Source organism: Protopterus annectens, chromosome 7.part0, assembly GCF_019279795.1.
Source record: "Protopterus annectens isolate FY-2018-M chromosome 7.part0, PAN1.0, whole genome shotgun sequence".
NCBI classification, from domain to species: domain Eukaryota; kingdom Metazoa; phylum Chordata; order Ceratodontiformes; family Protopteridae; genus Protopterus; species Protopterus annectens.
The window spans coordinates 1,228,302,121-1,228,322,816 of record NC_056739.1 but is presented as its reverse complement, the minus strand read 5'-3'; the positions used below and the strand labels follow the sequence as shown (position 1 = coordinate 1,228,322,816).

Genomic DNA, 20,696 nt, shown 5'->3' with positions numbered 1-20,696 from the left:
TTGCAGTAGACGCCCCCCTTCAGTTCCCTATTTTTTCTCTCACTTTTCATTTGTAGTTGCCATGGTGGGTTCAGTTCCATTCTGTTATATATAGTTATGTTTCACTTTGTTTCCTAGTACATGTATACAAGGCTTTTGCCTCCTTTCTAGGCAAAAATGCTAATAAGTATTTTGGTGCTTCAACTGCTTCTTATAGGGGGTACCTCAACTGCTCCTGGCAGTTGGAGTGCATGGAAGGCACCCAAAGCTTTGAAAAGCTGGTCTGTGCAGGATGCGGTACTACCCAAATAACTTAGGATACTGTAATGTTGACCCATAAGAGCATCTGCTGTTGTGGTAGGTTTTGTTCACAACTGTGCTATCCTAATCATTCTATGCATGTCTTTTTGCAATAGCCAGGAGGAAACTGCAACTAATGTCATGCGACTATACCTAAACTAGTAAGCGTATCTTCCTTTAGACCATTTTTAAAACACTGAACTGAAAATACAAACACCACACAAAGCAAACTTGCTATTCATTACAGTAAGTCTTTGCCACATTGAGCCTGTTTCAGTTAACAAAATGTACTTCAGCCTTCCCTATACGGCAAAAACAATGTTGGGCTGTCACATACAAAAAGAAAAAAAAAAAAAAAAAACAGGTGGGGCTACTCATACAAATGAAAAAGAGCTGTTTTTTTCTAAATATATAAAAACAGATCAACACCCGTCCTCACCCAACACAAAATCCACATTCATAATTGAAATATTCAAGTTTTGACTCATAATATTGTATTTTATTGATTTGCATCAAATACACATATATATTAACTGTTATCCTTGTTCATCTAGTTCATTTCATTAATACTAAACAGTTAACATTTTGAGTACATAACATTTTCTTTCTTTCTTGGTCCACATATACTGAGGGAGGTTGGACTCACCCTGTGAGAACTGCTAAGCTGGATGGTATAGCTTGTACATATTGCAGGCAAGACAGGAAGTATGGAATAATAATACAGCATTCTGTACCTCAAAAATTAAATATAAATCTGGCACACATTAAAAAAGCAGCTAAAATTGGTCTAGTAAATGTGCTTGCATGCTAGTATCTCGCAACCCACTGGTCACTTGCTCGCTACTGGTTGCTTAACAAAGCAATTGTTCAAACGTCCACTAGCCCAGAAACTTGTAACAACATAACTCTCCCAACACCCAGCCCTATAAAACTGTGTAGTCCTCCCAGATCCTTAACTCTAGCCCTGAAACTCCCACACAGTCCCTAATACAAGTTCTCTGTCTCCCTTACCCTAAAACTCCCAACTCCCTTCCCTAATCCTAAATTTTCCACTTCTTCACTAATCCTAAAAACTCCCCTCTTACTCTCTAAACCCAATACTTCCTTTCTGCTTCCTAAACTTGAGACTCACTTATTGCAACCTGACTCTAAAACTCCCCTGCCGTAATCCACAATGTCACCCCCTCCCACTACCTCCCTAGCTGCTTGCCCAAACCCATATTCGAGTTTGAGCATGAGCAGAAGTCTACATGAACTACAAGACTCTCAGTTCTCTGTCTTTGAACACTTGGGACTAAAGCACTTGTAATAGACCTATCTGAAACAATGCAGAAGAAAATGCCATAACATAATGCTACTTATAAATGCATTTAAATAGAGAAAACACTAAATGAAAACAAATCAGTCACATTACTCCATACTTAGCTGTTTCTCTTCACTCTGTTTGGAGGATAACATGTTTTTTGTATTGTGCTGTCTTCTTTGCTTCTCCGCACAACATGCAGACTTTCCTTAGTTCTTTGTCAAGTGCTCACCTGCACATGCTGGTCTTCCTGTTTTACATGTTCTTGTAGATTCCAGTCCAAAGCATGGCAAGGAACACTGTTCAAACTTTTGTGCACGGTGTATCTAATCCATCCCCATTGTTTTGGATCGCCTTTGTGATTATCTTTAGTTTCATCCTGCTCCAGAGCTCCTGTTTGCAAATGTTTTACAGGCTAGTGAATATGCAAGGTCTGTTGAAGTCAGCCTTTAATAAAGACTTGCAGTATATGAATGATAATCTTGGCATAACATAGGTCTATGAATCATGCAGCAATATGGACTTGACATTGCTGTTGAAAATCTTCAGTTTTGTATAGCCCCTAAAGTTGAAATTTATCTACACTGACTTCAGGGTTAAAAAAGTTTGTTGTGACTTGATGATTCTGGCTTTAATATCATTTGTATCCAGTACGGTCCAGGTAAGGAAAGTGGTCAGCAATTTCCAAGGCCTATCTGTCTACAATAATGGGTGTTTCAAATGCAATATTCACTCATAGGTTGTTGGCCTTGGTGCAGTTGATTACGTGTCCTACTGTCTTAGCAACACTATAGACCCTTTCCATCTAGGTTCGCATATGTTGTTGGGAGTGTGACAACAGGCAGCTATCATGGGCAAAATCCATACTCTTCAACGTGTTGGTCAGACTGAGTCCACTAGATACCTCTTGGGTGGTCCATGTCCGTCTTCATTATACATTTGATCACCAAGAAGAAGATCGGAGAGAGAGTAAAATTCCTTTTCCAACTCTCATGTTGGCTGTGAGTGGAATTAACAGGTCATTGCTGAATAACTCTACATGTTGTATTTTCATATAGGCTGTGAGCCACTTTAATGGTCTTTTAGGAGATGACTTAATGTCTTAGGACTCTCCTTGTGACGTATGACCATTACATTGCTCCCAATTAATATGTAATCATTCTTTCTTCACATGACCATGCAGCTGTAATTTTCTTTTTTGTTTCAGAAATCCGTTATTGTAATGTAGTAGGAGTTTGTGTCGTGTAAAATCAATGCTTAATTTATTTATTTAAATGATTGACCAGTTTCATCTTTATGTAGTATAATATTTATAGTGCATGCTTATGTACTTGTTTGGCTTTCTTTCCTCCAGTTGATAATATCCAGCTTCAGGTTTTAGGGCTTGGTTATTTCAGACTCAGCAATTTGAAATCAGGCTTGCTCTAGGGAACCCTTTGACTTTTAAAACTGTGAGTATTCTGCCATCTAGTGGCTCTGCCAATTATATACAGAGAAAGTCTATTACAGGAGGTTAGCAGAGCTGAAATGCTTCCAGATAATACACATTAAAAAAGGGGGATAATGGTCACAATCTTCTGCAGTTTTGAGGAGCATCTTATACACCTATACTTTTTCACATACTTTTGGATAACTTTTTAATTGTATGCTACCTGAAACTGGACATTCAGCACTATTATTTTTTTTTTGAAATCCTAATAGTAATACAAAGTATGGGAGACAGAATGTTCAGTAGGAGTGTAATAATAGAAATTTGGCAGAAATAAAGAATGTAAGAAATACTGATGGAGTTACTCAAGTAACCATAGCCAAATAGAAAGTAGGTAGGGAACCTGAGCTAACTGAACAGAATCCAGTATTTAATTTGTTGGCATGTTTTCCATGTTAAATTATGTTATTTTCCTTTATACTTTTATGTAGGAGAACGAATTACAATGTTGTGTCAGTACTGGATACCACGGATCCAGCTTCAGTTCCTTGCTGAGGATCCCTGTGTGTTTGTGAAGCGGGTAACACATGCTCACCTACTCCGCAAGAAGACTGAAGCCCTTCTGCTTTACAATCTGTACATTGACTGCATGCCTGTAGAAGGGAAACAGATCATTAGTGAGAAAAGCATGACCAAAATGAAACAGTGGTCCCTGACTACATCTGGACTGAGGCATGACAATATGTAAGTAAAGAGCATGTACTATTAATGGGGTTTTGGGAGCAGAAATCATGTCAGTCTAATAGGTCATCATTTTTCAAACGGTGTAGAAAAAATGCATTGTGCTTGTTGCAGTAGAACTCATATTAAAATTAACATGCCATAACTCTCAAATTCTTTGCTCAAGAATCAAAGTCAAAGCCACACATAATAAGGGGCAAAGACCCAATATCAGGGACAATTTTTAAATATTACTCTGGTTCACTTAGACAGCAAATAGAACAACTGGGTTTGTATCAGCATGCATTTTGTGAAAATTAAGAAGTATAAAATTCGAATGGCTGGCATTATTGACCGACTTTAATGATCAGTCATTTAACAGACTGTCAAAAACTTTACAATGTACGGGCAAAAAATATGTGGCAAAATTGGGGATAGTTCAGAGTAGTTGAACTTTCTGATAGCCTTCAATTTGGTATGTCTTTAGCAGTCTCTGAAATAGTTGTACATCAGTGGTTGATTGTACAGTGTGTAGAGCATTCATAATACAATTTAAGACAAAACTGTTTATTTGTTGGCCTGATCATTTTTAAGGTATGAATGTAGTCTTATACTTGGCCTTGTGAAGGAGGTTCCAGCAACAGATTAAAAAATGTTACAAATATAGATTCTCACAAGAAGTGCAGACTCTTGTTTAAGAATTTAGTACATCACAACTATAACATTCTTCTATATATACTGAAAGAAGTTCTGAATTATGTGGCTGTAGCAAATAGTAGCTAAGATGTCATCAGTATCTAGTATATAGCTTACTATATGGCTTTAAGCGATATGTGGGGTAAATAAAGTTTTGAACATATGAGTATACTAGGCTAAGCCTGAAAGTCTTTTATGTGGAGTTGATCATGTTGTCTGGTCCCAAGAAGTTGATTTGTTGGACTGGCCTTTCTTTTCTGTTCATCTCTTTTTTGTTTATTGGCTCACAAAGACATTACAAGTCATTATAAACTCATTTAATAACATAATCTTACTTCAATACAACATGTTTCTGTCCAGGTTACAGAACAGGCACAACACTTGTGATCTTCCATGACAAAATAAACCATCTATGAAGCTAGGCCCAAATAGTGGCATCATTGTTTATTGACTTATCCAAAACCTTTGATACTGTATTTCATAATCTACTGAAATGCATAGTATTCACCGTAGTCATTAGCAATTCTACTGTGAACTAGATTTATACCTGTTCACCAGACCAATCACAATGGCAACAAGTGTGTTCATCATTCAAATCTACCACAGTAGGTATTCTTCAAAGATCCATTTTGGGTACACTCCTACTTAATGTATTCACCAACAAGTAGAAAAACATCTCTAATTATAACCTAATGTAGTATGCTGAGGTTTCAACTGTCATTTGCTCAGCTTCATAGGTTCATAGATTAGTACTAGGCTAACTGCTCTTGTGGGTCATTTTGAGCCTAACCAATTACCCCATGTGAGAATCAAACCCTGTACCTTGTGTCTGCAAGGTAAACACCTTAACCATTATGCCAGCCCCTCACCCAGCCCTACCCAATCATTTACAAACAGTAATACAGCAGTCTTTTCAAAGTATTGAGTAATGTCTTACACAACCCAAACACCTTCTAAATCTAAATAAATCAAAGCTAATTGTATTCAACCATACCTATCAACAGCAGCAGCTGAACACAGTAACTGAAAAATCAACAGATAGCTCGACAGTTGAGCAAGTTATGCAAACAAAACTATTAGGTGTCATTAATGACCACAGTCTTAAGCTCAGCTGCCATACTGAATACATTATATCCAAAAGATACAAAAAATTAGGTGCACTTTATAAAGCTAAATGTTATTTAACTAAATAAGCCGATTACACTGCAGTTAAACTAAATGATGTTATATTGTCCTATCTCACCTTCATTCATTGCTGGTTGGGTTCGGAATCGAGGATTGGTTCCGACTCGACCTTATTCAAAAGCTCGGGAGCTTCCACCGGCTCGTGGCTAAACCCTATCCCATGATGCCCAGGGAAGTTTACCTAGATCTCGTTTGCCACTAAACAAGATCGGGTGACTTCCATGTAGGCTCTGGCTAAATGGAATATTTTTTTCTACATAGTGTTAAAAATTTTAATAGCCACAGCGGTGTAGCAGTAGCATTGTCCCCTCACAGCAAGAGGTTCTCCCGTTCGATTCTCGGCTGGAGTGCCTTCTGTGTGGAGTTTGCATGTCCTCCCCGCGGTCGAGTGGCGTTCGAAAGACATGCGTGAATGGGTGTGCCTTCGTTGAAGGTTAGGCATCGAGCTGGCGCCTCGGCACTGTAAAAAAAAATAAAAAATTCTACTGCCAATCATTAGCTGACCAGAGTTCTACTGTGGTGACCCCTAACCAGGAAAAGCAGAAAGAAGAAGAAGAAGTGTTCAAAATTTTAATAGTTTCTTGCTGTGTTTTCTATCATTTAGCTACATTTATCTTAGTATTCGATTTTTAGTTGTGTTTTCACTAGTTTCGTACCGTTTGTTTAATTCTTGTGATGGCCATCATTAGTTTCTCTAGGCCTGTTGTTGGACCTCCCTATCCCGGCTTCCAGGCTCGTTTAAGTTAGAGAGTATGGTGAATTCCCCCTTTTTACAGGGTAGTTGTTTAAGTTAGAGGGCTCCCTGCAGTCCGTTTAACTTAGAGGGCCTTCCCCTTGTTTCCTTTCTATCTAAACCTTTGTTGTATGCTAGTAGGAGTAGTTATAAACTACTCCACCTGTCTTAGTATCTTTGCTGTTTATAAAAAAAAAAAAAAAAGTTGTTAAATTCTGTTTTCTGGTTGTTTACTTAGTGATTGTGTGAAAAATGTCAAAGGACCGTAGAGAGTCGAAGCCTTCAGGTTTCAAAAAATGTGACAAGTGCAGTCAAAAGATGTCATTGACGGATGGGCATACCAATTGTGTGTACTGTTTAGGTGCTGTTCACTTTTAGTTCTGTCACGCTTTTAGTTCCAGAATTTTGATGGAATGGAAAAATAAGTTGATTGTCAGAGGCCTGTTAAAAAACCCTTTACAGAGGCTTTAGAAGGGACTCCTACAAATCCAGTGATAAATCCCCATCTTCAAGATCCAAGAAGTTGGGAAAAAAGACTTCATCTTCTACTCCATCCTTGGAGCCAGTGAGAAAAATGGCTAAAGAATCTACTTCGGAACCAAGGGCTCTCAGTTCGGAGAAATCTCCCTCTTCTGCTCCAATTGTAATTTCAAAAACGACAGAGTTCCATTTTTGGAGCTGGTCCCTTGTGTTGGCACCGATATCCCTGAATTTGAGATCTCCACTACTGCAGACAGTGATGTCTTCAACCCTGTCCTCCTGATCCTCCAGGAGCTTATCGGATGATGATGTGGAGCGGGTGATGATGAGACTCTTATGGACATCGGCGCTGGCCAAATATCTGTCGTCTCTGACCCAGAGAGATCCAGAACTGACAAAGACCACTTCCCCTTCTTCGATTCCTCCTCCGACCAAATCTAGAGTTTTGGAGCCGGAGTGCTTGGATCTGATAGCAGTGGAACCGTCAGTGCCAAGACCTGCTCCAGGATTGTTGGGTCCAAATACTGCTCCGACTTCCTCGGTTCCATCGGAATTTGAGGAGTCTAGGAGCAGACGCTCTCCCGTCAGGTTCAGTGAGGGGAGTTGGATCGGACAGCTGTCTGATCCAATTCTAACTCTTGGGGCTTTGGCACAGGTGAGCTTGGCTCCTACATCAGCTTCGGAGCGGAGTGGGGGAGGGGCTTTTAAGCTGATGGAGAGACTGCTGTTACCTCAGACTGCTACGCTGTCTGGTCCAGGTATTCTTCCCTCAAAGGCAACAGTGTCAGCCTCAGCTCCATTATTCCCACCCAAGCACAGAGACCCAAAGCCCCAGGATGCTCCATTGGGTGAACCTTTCTCTTCCGAAACCTCTCCAGAGTACCCCTCTGAGGAGGTCCCTTAGAAGAGGTTGTGCTAGAGGAAGCACCTAGACTCAGTGGAGAAATCTATCACTTCAGACACGGACCTTGATGAGTCAGAAGGGTCCCCACAGTCATCCTCTGAGGATGTCTCCTTTGCAGACATTCTAGAGATCCTTAAACAGAGAGGTGGCTAGAAGCCCACTAACCCTTCTAAACATGAGTCAGTGTACCTGGAGGCTTTCCGGTCTCACCCTTCCACCTCCTGGGTGTCTCCACCTTTCGACCAGTTAATGAACGTGATTAGTCAGAAGGCATGGAGCTCTCCGGATACAGTGGAACCTGTTCCTAGGAGGCCAAATAAATTCATCACAGTGCCTTTAGAAAAGGAGATGTTCTTTGTGTTTCACTGTTGCAGTCATCACCTCTGGGTTATCCCTGCTGTGGAAGCCCTCAGCCGGCCCGAACACCAGAGTCAATGTTTTTTTGTGTCGGCTGCCATTGCCTGTAGTCTGTCAGGTTGTCAGTGCTATAAAGCAAGGCAGCCAACATCATTACATCAGTCTTTCTTGCCGTGAAGCCCGTAGCAGAAACAGTTCCCATGAGTTCCAGTCCGTCGCTACCGGAAGTTGAATTTCAGCTGAAAACGTCTAAAGCTAAGTACCCCATTGGGGATCCTTTTTTCTTGCACTTACCGATGTCTGAAAAAGTTAACCATTGTCTCCCCTGTGGAAATCAGATCCCACACCAAGACTTCCATTCTTACTGCATCACTTGTTTAGGCCCAGACCATGACATAACCCATTGCCGGTTCTGTGCCCTCTTTAATGTGAGAATCATTCGCCATAGAGCTCTTTTTGTAGACAGTTATTTTCGTGTTCCATCTTTTCATCCGATATGGCGTCCATCAGCCAACAATCTATGGACATTCTGAAAAAAGGTAGAGATAAAGATAGAGACAGACCAGATAAGGCTAAGCCTTCTGATGACACTACCACTAAGCAGGTCGTTAGTTCTCCGGAATTCAGTGAGTTGCTTTCGCAGTCCCTGACGCCCAATTTGATATCTACGCAGGCCTCTACTGAGACCCCTTCAGAGTCCAGTATGCCGCAGAAATCTTCTTAGTCTTCCAAGCCTTTGGCTGGCTCTGCCTCGGTTGGAGCTGCGACGCAGGTACCGGCTTCTGAGTAGGCCTTTCGCACTACCAGATCTAGACAAAAAATGAAGTCTTCGCATCCGTCTATCATTTCTCTCAGACCAACAGAATCTCTCAGGCCTAGAAGCCAGGCCATTCCTCGGAAATCTTGCTTCTAGCCACTATCTTGCTACTGCTCCACCACCCCAAGCACAAATGCTTAAAATGGCAGAGGATCTCATCTCTCTTATCCGGGTTAGTCAGGCCACTACTTGTAAAAGAAAAAGGCACCTTTCCCCAGAAATTATGACAGAACAGGATTCTGAGGAATCTGACTATTCAGTTTTTGAAGAGGAACAGCATCCCTTAGCTGCTTATGCGGATTCAGATGCAGAGAAATCAATCCTTCTGCCTCCCCTCCAGAGGACCTTTCCTTTGGGGAAGCCCTTCTCTCCCTCAGGGAGTATTTCCAATAGGAATCTCAGAACTTCCCACAGTCTAAGAAAAGACTTGGAGAGTTTCTGCACCTGCCCCAGCACAGAACCCTGGCCATCCCTCTTATTTTAGAAGTGGTGGATGATGTTTTCCATGAATACATCTTAGCCCCCAGCGCCCTCCCTCCTGCTCCCAGTAAACCTGACAGGTACTACACACTACCAAATTCTCACCAATGCCTGTACAGAAATCCTGCTGCAGACCCAGAGGTCATTACACAGGGACCTAAAGGAGCCAAGACTAGTTCTGCTAAGAATCCTCTCCTTCTGACAAGGACTCCAGAGCTCTGGACAGATGGGGTAAAAAAATACACACCTCTGCAACCTTAGCTGTCAGAGCACTCAATTGTCAGTTCCATATGTTAAAATATCAACAACACACTTTGAAACAATTAAAACAGAAGATTGCTACCTTTCCTGACTGTGCCAATTCAAAAGAGTTAGCAGATTTACTGCACTCTGCTTGTCGAGTGGCCAAACACTCATTACACTGTGGATATGATGCCCTAGAAGCCTCTAGCAGGACAGCAGTGACAGGATCTGTTATTAGGAGACATGCATGGCTGAAAGAACAACCTCTCTCTGATCATGTCAAGTCTAAACTTATTGATGCACCCCTAGATAAGGAGTGCTTAGTTGGGGAAAAAGCAGAAGAGGTGCTTAAAAAGATGGAAAACAAAGCAAAATCTATGCAAACAGTAAAAGATTTCTTTCAAGTTCAACCTCCCAGATTCAGCAGGAACTTTTCCTCTAAGTACTGGGCCTTCCCTGCACCTAGCAGACAGGGCCAAGGTAAGCCCCGCAGGGACAGACCGTCCAGGCCCCTATCCCAGGGCCAGCAGAGAAGCAAACAATGGATCCACTTCCATCTCTGAGGCAGGGAGTTCTAAGCCAACCTTCTATGGCAAACACTCACAATGACTCACCCTCCCCCTCTGCCCTCCCTTCTCTCATCAAAAACTAGGAGGAAGACTCTCCCTATTCAAAAATAATTGGCTTTCTGTAACAAAGGACCAATGGGTCTTAAAGATCATTTCTCAGGGATACAAATTCTCTTTCAGCGAACTCCCAATTCCAAGAGGTACCCAGACTTACCTCCAAATCAGTGGACAGAGGCATTAAAACAGGTCCAAACTCTCATATGCCAGGGGCAGTAGGACCTGTCCCCTCAGAGCAAACAGGCAAATGTTTTTATTCCAGACTAGTCCTTGTTCCTGGAAATGAGGGCACTTGACACCCTATCCTGGATGTATCCATTCTGAACACCTCCCTGGTTGTCCCCAGATTTAAAATTGTAACTTTGCAGCAGCTGCTGCTTATGCTAACAAAAAATGCTTGGCTAGCAACCCTAGACCTAAAAGACGCCTACCTCCACATCCCCATCAGGGAATCATGCTGAAAATTCCTGCGCTTCAGAGCAGGCTCACAACACTTTCAGTTCTCTGCGCTGCCCTTTGTCTTATCTACTGTTCCCAGCGTATTCACCAAATGCTTGGCCCCAGCCATAGCATTCTGCAGACAGAGAAGTATAAAGATTTACCCTTATGTGGATGGCTGCCTCATTCAGACAGAGTGCAAATAAAAACTGCTCCAGGACCTTCTCTTTGTCAAACCACTCCTAACTTCCGTAGGGTACACCATCAACAAGAAGAAAGCAAAACAAAACCCAACCAGGAAGATCATTTTCTTGGGAGCTGTACTAGACACAACATCACAAATGGCCATCCTATCCCCAGAAAAGCAGAGCTTCCTGCCTCTCTACTTTACCCAGCTGACTTCCAGAAGTCACCTTGCTGCAAGGAAGTTCCTGTAAGCCCTGGGATACATGGCATTTTGCATCCTTCTCATTCCCCTGGCCAGGCTTCGCATGAGAAAATTTCAGTGGTATTTAAAGAACTTTTGGTGCCAGCACTCTCAGTCCCTAGAGACCCCTCTCTCTCTCTCTCTCTCTCTGATCCCATATATAAGGGCCGAATTTCTCTGGTGGACAGAGGCCTGTGCCAAGAACAAAGGTCTTCCATTCATCCTCTGCCCTTCCAGCCAGATCATCGCCATGGATGCCTCAGACATTGCTTCGGGCGTTCACTTAGCAGGCAGGTGCAACCAAGGTCTTTGGGATGCCCAGCAAATTCATTTGCACATAAATCAGAAAGAAATTATGACAGTTCAAAAGGCTCTGACATCCTTCAAACCCCATCTCAGGCCAGAAGTTCACCTTATAAAAACAGACAACACTACAGTAATGTGGTACATCAACAAATGGGGGGACCCAATCTTAACCCCTGTGCAGGTTAGCAATGAGCCTCTGGCTTACAGCCTCCTCCATGGGTCTACACCTAATTGTCTAATACCTACCAGGGGTCAACAGCACCCTGGCAGACCACCTACGCAGAAACTTACTGGATCCCCACGAATGGCAGATCCACGGGGAAATCTTTCTGCAATTCACTCAGGAGTGGGGGACTCCTGAAGTGGATCTCTTTGCCTCGCACCTCGACCACCAGCTGCAAAAGTTCTGTACCAGAGAGTATCAGTTCCTAGCATGAAAGGTGGATGCCTTCACCTTTCCCTGGAACTCCCTCTTTATGTACGTGTTCCCTCCCCTGCCCCATATTCCAAAGGTACTGATCAAAATAAGGGAGGAGAGACCAAAGGCCATCCTCATTGCTCCAGATTGGCCCAGACAGCATTGGTACCTCTTACTGCACAGCCTGACCGTACAGCCCCCCAAGCAGCTTCCCCTGATCTCAGACCTCTTGACCCAGGTGAGGAGTAAGATACTGCACCCAGACTTACAGACTCTCAATCTTTCAGCATGGCTTATACCTTAAAAGCTAACAACGAGTCCCTGTTAAGCAAACAGGTCCTAGACAACATCACAGAGCCCAGAAGGCCCAGCACCAGAAAATTATACAAAGAGAAATGGAAAAGAATTTGCTCCTGGAACCAGTCCAAAGGAGCCAGTACCTCCCATCCTTCCATCCCTCTTATCTTGGATTACCTAGCCGAGTTGCTCATTAGTGGCCTGTCTTTCTCCTCTATTAAAATCCATGCCTCAGCCATTTCTGCCCATTATGATCCAGACCCACCCCTCTTCTCTCATCCTTTCATTAAGCAATTCCTTAGAGGGGCTTCTAATATCAAACCTCCCAGAAGGCCTCACACGCCACCCTAAGACCTGAAGTATATTCTAGAAAAGCTAATCTTACCTCCTTTCGAACCTGCTGCTTCTGCAGAATTAAAATACCTCTCCTGGAAGACTGCCTTCCTACTGGCTATCACCTCAGCCAGAAGGGTATCAGAACTTCAGGCTGTCATGGTTGTTGAGCTCTTCATCATTTTCCTTGCAGACAGGGTCTCCCTGAGGACTAACCTCTCCTTTATGCCCAAGGTGGTATCTGATGTGACTCTCAGCCAGGCTATACACCTACCCACCTTCTTTCCCAACCCTCAAAACCAGGGGGAAAGAATTCTACACTTGCTAGACCATACAGCCAACTCATATACTATCTGTACCGTACTAAACCATTCAGAAAAACAGACCAACTACTTGTCAGCTTTGCTCCTGCAGCAGAGGGGAAGCCCATTTCCAAACAAACCATTTCCAAATGGATATCACACTGTGTCCATTTCTGCTACAGACTACATGGGAGACCCCTCCCTAAGTCTATCCGTACCCATTCCACTAGGGCAGCCTTCCTCAGAGGAGTCCCCATCAGGGACATCTTGGAAGCTGCCACCTGGACCTCTGTCCATACCTTTACAAAGCATTACCACCTACCTCTCTTTTTCTAAGTCTAGGGCAGGGTTTGCCTCTGCAGTTCTGTAGGGCCTGCTGATCCATGCCTAGGACTCTAACCTATCCTCCACCCCTCTCCCCGGCTTTGTGAATCCTCTCACAGGTGATGATTGCAACAGTGAAACCTGAAGAATGTAGTACAGTTGTGTACACTTACGATAAATGTAGAAGTTCAAGTGTATTCACTGTTGCAGTCCTGGTTTCCCTCCCTCCATCCCCCATATAGTATCTTCACCTAGGGGGACATAAGCTTCCCATGGTGGGTTTTTGCCACCAGGACCACTTTTCCTTATTTCCTTGTGCTTCTGACGGGTTAGGGCAAGAAAAACTGATGTAATGACATTGGCTGCCTTGCTTTATAGCACCGACGACCTGACGTCAGACTACAGGCGACTGCAGCTGATGCAAAAAAAACATTGACTCTGGTATTCAGGCCGGCCAACGGCTACCACAGCAGGTATTACCCACAGGTGGTGACTGCAACAGTGAATACACTAGAACATTTACATTTATGCTAAGTGTACACAACTGTACTTTCCTTAGCAAGAGTGTCCCAGTAGATGCTATGGTGGTGGCGGCAGCCACAAAGAAGGAATTGTCAGAGACTTCCTCATCTGTTCATCCACCAAAGAGTCTCGAATGACAAACAGATGTGGAAAGTGTATATTTTCTTCAGCAGTTTTTGCTCTTAGATTGCTGAGTTACTTGACCCATTTCACTAGGCTCAAGAGGGATCTCCTGAAGGAGTAGGAGATGCTCTTCAAGGTACTGTAGCTGCAGGGGTTTCAGATAAGGTTTCCTCCCACTCTCTACCTTAAACTCTGTAGTAAACTCCTCCATGTGACTTGTTTCCTACCCAGCCGATGGTGCGGGTAAGGCAGTGGGTACAGGAATTTCCTTGAGGAGACATTCCTAGATGCGCTTGTGCGACTTTGCAGAACTCTTCAAGTCTCCCTTTATTAACACCCCTTTTGATGGCTCACCCTTGTTCGGGCCCAAAGTGAAAGAGACTTTAACCAGGTGCGAGCAGGAGGGAAAGACTCTGTCTACCATTGGGGTCCGTTTCTCTCCATCTACTAGATCTTATCCCAAAAGTCAGAAGGGGGAGTGTGGTTTCGTAAGTCCCAGAGAGCTTTCCCAAACGCACATGGTGATTCTTCCCCCAGGGGCAGAGGGGGAAGTACCAATGGAAGATGCCAACCATGCTGTAGAGAGAGTCTGCAGAACCAGGGTGACAGGGATTCTTTCCTTGGAAAACCTTTCAGTTCTCCTGACAGGAGGCCCATCTGTCTGCCTCTGGAGGCAGTTGGGGGTTGCTTGTTGTTGTACCCAAATGCCTAGCTAGAAATAACAAAAGACAAATGGATATAAACAATAATATTTCTTCCCCTTTTCCTCTCCCCCATTGGAAAAACAACTAGTCCCAGATGTTCCACCCAGTCAAAGGGATTACGCAACTCTAGAGGTATAAAAGTTGCTAGAAAAAAGAGTCATCCAGAATGTCCCCGCAGACCAGATTGGGTCCGGAATTTACTCAAGGTTCTTTTTAGTTCCAAAAAAAACAGGGGACTGGAGGCCCATTCAGGTTCTCAACAGGCTAAATAAGTCAGTCAAGAAATCAAAGTTCTAGATGGTAACACTGCAGTCGATACTCCCCTTTCTGGGGAAAGATGATTGGATGTTCTTTATAGATCTCCAGGATGAATACTACCACATAAAAATGGACAGGCAATCCAGGAGACATTTATGCTTTCAGCTGGAAGCCAGTCACTACCAGCTTCGAGCTCTGCCCTTTGGTCTCACTACAGCCCCCAGAGTGTTCACCAAATGCATGGCAGTACTCACTTGAGGCATCTAAGATTCCAGGTGTTTCCATACTTAGATGACTGGCTCCTAACCGCCACCACCAAGCATCTACTAACAAGAGCAAGAGACACAACCATTCAGCTCTCCTCTCAGCTAGGCATTACAATAAACTTTGAAAAATCTGCCTTGTTGCTATCACAGCATATCGTATTTATGGGAGCAGACCCAGGCATAAGAAAAATGTTAGCCAAACTTCCCCCCGAGAGGATTCAGACCTTACATTGTCAAATCAAGAACCTGTTATCCAAGAAGAAAGTGCAGGTGAGGATTGTTCTGAAAGTTCTAGGTACCATTGCGGCTGCAATTATCTTGGTACCTTTAGCTCGTCTACACATGAGGATTCCTCAGTGGCTACTTCTTTCCCAGTGGTCCATGCAGGATCTACCATTATCTCACAAGATTATCATAACAGAATCGTGCAAGAAAGATCTGCATTGGTGGCTTCACTCAACTCAATTGACCTTAGGCCGACTGTTTGTCTTCCCGCAACCAGTAACCATGGTGACCACGAACACTTCCCAGATAGGGTGGGAGGGAATTATCTGGGAAAGACTGTCGAAGGCGTTTGGGAGGAACATGAAAACCACTTGCATATTAAAGTCCTAGAGATGAGAGTGGTGCTTTTGGCATTGCAGGCATTCCAGTACTCCCTTTCACTAGGAACAACTGCAATTCAGACAGGCAACATGTCAGTAGTGTGGTACATAAACAAATAAGGAGGAATCAAATCCTACTCCCTATGTCGAGAGGCACAGAGAGTATGGCAGTGGGCAGTCTCTTCACAATGCTTTCTGACAGCAAGCACATCCCGAGGAGGTCCAGCGTGATGGCGGACAAACTCAGCAGAGCCATTCTGATGCCCCACGAGTGGTCCCTAAAACAGGAAGTTGCAGAGGAGATTTTCTGCAAGTGCGGTCAGCCTTGCTGCAACCTCTTTGCCACATCCATGAATGCCAAATGCAGCAGCTATTTTGCCCTGATCCCCCCTCTTGGGGAGTCACCAAGGGATGCACTTGTACACGATTGGCCCCCAGGTCTCCTCTATGCCTTTTCCCCTTTTCCCTTGATACCAAAAGTCCTCCAAAAAGCCAGCACATTGAGAAGCAGTGCAATACTCATCGCCCCATACTGACCTCGTCAGATTTGGTTCCCCTTTCTTTGGCCCCATCTCCAGGAGGGGCTGTGGATTCTGGGCCCAGTTCCAGACCTCCTGACTCATCCATCAGGGATGCTCCATCCATCTATACAAACCCTCAACTTGACAGCTTGGCTGCCCCAGTTCCACAAATAGCCAGGCTCCCTAATATTTCCGCTGCAGTGAAACATATATTAATTTTGTCTCATAAGGCATCAACCAGGAAATTATATTCTAGCAAATGGATGAGATTTTCCCGTTGGGCTTTTAAAAACCATATTGATCCTTTTACTGCCCCCATAACAGCAGTGTTAGATTTTTTGGCCAAGCTTTTAATGAAGGTGCAGCGGTGGCTACAATTTGAGTTCAATTAGCTGCTATACCAAACTATCATATTGTGGAAACAGAGCTAAAAATCATGTCCCACAGGCTTTGTAAAGCTTTCTAAAGGGTACTTTCTTACTAAGGCCTCCAGTGAGTGATTATTCCCCCCTTTGAACCCGCATCATCGTGTCACATAAGGTTTTTGTCGTGGAAGACAGCACTATTGGTTGCCATTACTTCTGCTAGACAAGTGTCTATACTTCAAGCTTTGTCTATACGCCCCCTCTTACATGATATTTCACAAAGATAGAGTTTCCTTATGAACCAACCCCTCATTCCTACCAAGGGTGTGTTCAGAGGCCAATTTCAATCATTCCATTGACCTGTGTTTTTTTCCAAACTGTGGCAAAAAGGGAGAAAATAAACTACACCAGCTGGACGTACATAGACAATTACGTTTCTACCTGCACAGAAGAAAAGATTTCAGAAAATCGGAACAGCTATTTATTTCTTTTTCAGACCAAAAGAAAGGGTCCCCAGTATCAAAGGTCACACTTTCAAAATGGCACACAAATATCAGAACAGAGGACTTCCAGACCTAACCCACCAGCAAAAACTTTAGTTGATCCCTCTGCTGCTAAGCACTTACTTAATTCTAATCCTACTCTTTCTGATAAGGATTGGAAAATTATTGATAGGTATGGGGAAAAATGTATACTTCTGCAACCCTGATTTTCAGAATTTTGAATTGTCAGGGTCATGTGTTAAAGTTTGTTCTAACAAATTGTTAAAGGATGACAAATGTTTTATCTGCAGTTTCTTATTTGTGAGGGAAAAATCTGCATTAAATATCTTAGTTTCTTCTATTGCTCAGGTCATTATTCATTGTTTACGTGTTGTATGTATGACTCTGTTGATACTTCTTTCAGGGCTGTGGCTACTGGTACTGTTTTGAGGAGGTTTGCATGGTTGCATGCTTAGAACCTCCCAGATGATGCTAAAAATGAAAAATTTAATTTTGTGCTGGATAGAGATTTAGTGTTTGGCCCCTGTGCTGCAGAGGCGATCAAAATATGTAATGAATGGGGCAAAGGATCTAGGGAATCTCAAATTTTTCAGCCCTATGCAATTTTGGCCAAAAAAAAGAAAGAAAGAAAAACAGAATCAGCAGTCTCAACAAATTACAGGTAAACAGACTTTAAGAAGAAATGGCAGGGGGTTCCAAAGAGAAGTCTCAAACCTCCCCAAAAAACAATGACAGTTCAACAAATCTGAATGACTGTTCAAGCAATCTTGTGAACCCCTCCCACACTGGCATCTTTTTTTTTCTTCCAGAAAGTCTGAATCTTCATTTTTCTCTTTGGCAATAGTTTCAGACATACGGGCTGTGAAAATCATTCATCAAGGTTAAAGATGGCAGTGGATGGAAACTTCATCCACCAGATCAGATTCTTTTGTTTCCACTAGTTCTTCATCACATGCTGTCCCAAGGAGTGATAGAACCAGTTCTTCCCTCTGAGGCGGGGAAGAGTTTTTATTCAAGGATGTTCCTAGTTCCAAAGAAAGAAAATTCTTGGAGACCTGTTCTGGACCTTTCTTTCATAAAACTATTTGTAATACTTCCTAAATTCAAAATGATGTTACTTCACAACCTGTTACCCATTATTTCTCCTTCGAGTTGACTGGCAACACTAGACTTAAAAGGTGATTATCATCACATCCCTGTATATCCAGACTTCAGATGTTTTAAGGTTTCTTAGGTCAGGATCACATTATCAGTTCTCTGCTTTACTCTTTGGGACTATCCATTACACCAAGAGTGTTTTTAAGGCTTCAGTTATTTCTCATTGCAGGCTGCAAGCTATCCACATTTTCCATATTTAGATGATTTGTTTATCTTGCAGAGTCTTTCTCAAAGTGTTAATCTCTCTCGGGTGAGAGATCTCTTACATAATCTGGGATTCCAAGGGAACATTCAAAAGTTTTTTTCTTTCCTTCACACATGATTGTGTTCTGGGATGTCAACTAGACACCTGAGTTCAAAAAGCTTTTCTTTCACAGGAAAGAAAAATAGATCTTTATCTAGATCTGATACTAAGGTTTTCCACTCAGACTTCTGTCAGTGTGAGGGAATACCTCAGGATTTTGGGTCGCATGGCACCTGTAATTTTCATGATACCCCTGGCAAGACTCCACATGAGAAAGATATAGTAGTATCTGAAATAACTTTGGTCTCAGCATCAACACCCTTTATCTTTTCAAATCCCAGTACTGGGGATTGTTAGAATAGAAGTCTTTTGGTGGAGACAACAGATATCCTTAAATCCAGGTCCTTCCTTCTGTCATTACGGACACAGCTTTTGAACTTTATAGTTTGACAGAATAGCGTTCGCTATTTTTAGTGTTCGCTGTTCTGATATAGACACTGTGAACCACGTCATACCCCCTTTGCAGCCTAGCCAAGTTAGAATAGGATATAACTTCACAGCACAGTCTCACTGTACAGGCATCCTGCATTCCGTCAGAGCAAAACTGTGTGGTAAAACTGTGTGGTACACAAGCTGAACAGGACTAGGGCAGACCGTCCCGAATGGAAGCTAGATCAGAGGGGTCTTCCAAGATTTGATCCATCTGTGGGGAATTCTTCAATTAGACCAAATTGCCAACTCTCTAAGCAATCAACTGGCAATAGTCTATTCCATGCAAAAAGGCCTGGAAGACAGATACTTTTTTCTTTTCCTTGTACAGGAATGTTACTGTATGCTTTTCCACCCTTTCCACTAATATCCAGGCTACTTCTGAAGATACAGACTTGAATCCCTAAAGATAATTGTGATGATTCCCTTCTGGCCCAGGCAACCATGGTTCTTCTTTCTTTTGGAAACAGTCAGGAGCAATTACCACAAGCTTACTCACAAACTTGATCTACTCAAATAAGAACATAAGTGTTTGATACACCCCAACATCAGTCATAATTTTGGCTGCCTGGATGATGTGATCTTAATTCCTTTTAAGCACCTGTTTACTGAGGATGTGCAGCAGGTACTAATGGAGGCAAGAAAGCCTGCCACTTAGAAATTAAAAAGTTATGTACTCACCATAACATTCCATGTGTGATGTTCATTTTCATTCTTCCTCAACTAATGGGGTTCAGATCTGATCCTCAAATCCGACTTGGCTGTTATTCTAGTTTGTGGCCTCCAACAAACTCTCAAGCTCCTTCCCTACCCACAGTCTTCCACCCCTAACATCTCTCAGATCTTGTTTGCTGCTTGACAGGATGTCTGTAATGATGTGCCATATCTGAAGTTCAACACAAAGGACATTGGTGCCCTTGAAGTGTCTCAGTTGTTAAAAAAATGGTGGGAGGTTGGTAGATGGGGAGTTGAGGAAGAATGAAAATGGGCAACATAGATGGAACGTTATGGTGAGTATATAACTTCTTTACCTGATGTCAATTTTCATTCATTCCTCAACTAATGGGAGAGAGTTCTCAGCAACCTAGATTCCTGAGTGGACTCTAAAGAAGGATATTCCTGAGTACAATTGAGCCAAAGGCTGATTGCCCCTCTAGACCAGATCTAGTTTGTAATGAGTAATAAAGGTATAAGGATTTGGCTAAGTTGCAGCCGCACATGTGTCACCCATAGAAAATCTAGACTGGAATGCAGCAGAAGTTGCCATAGATCTGGCTGAATAAGCCTTTAATGGCTTTGGTAAGGGGAGATTCAATTTGTTATAGATAAATTAAATGCAATCTGTCAGCCATCTAGCTAGAGTTACCTTTGTAACTGATTTGCCCAATTTATTATTTGCAAAGGAAACAAATAGTTGATCCGTCTTTCTAATCTGTTTTCTTCTGTGTAAATAGAAACGTAATGGTCTATGAACATCCATTAAGTGCAGCATATATTCCCTTTTATTTTAAAATTTTGATAGAATACTGGCAAATGAATGGATTGGTTAATGTTGTATTCTGACACCACCTTAGAAAGGAAGGAAGCATTGGTATGTAACATAACCCTATCCTTATGAAAAATTAAATATGGAGGCTTAGAAGATAATGCTTGAATTTCAGAAATTCTTCTAGCTGGTGTAATTGCAACTAAAAAGATGGTTTTCCGGGTCAAAAATTTAAGATCACATTTAGCTACAGGTTCAAAGGAAGAATGAATTAAGGCTTGCAGTACCAAATTTAAATCCCATGGTGGCATGGGGTCTTTATAAGGGGGGTTTTAGAAGAAGAGAACCTCTCAAA

At 42.6% G+C, this 20,696-nt stretch overlaps 1 protein-coding gene across 1 annotated transcript in view; it reads left to right on the top strand.

Moving 5' to 3' along the window:
• DNAH1 (dynein axonemal heavy chain 1) overlaps positions 1 to 20,696 on the top strand; it is a 5,225,710-nt gene that overhangs the window by 431,478 nt on the left and 4,773,536 nt on the right. Inside the window, exon 8 of the mRNA XM_044076389.1 lies at positions 3,503 to 3,755. Coding sequence (XP_043932324.1) covers positions 3,503 to 3,755 — 253 coding nt within the window. The remainder of the gene's footprint in view (positions 1 to 3,502; positions 3,756 to 20,696) is intronic.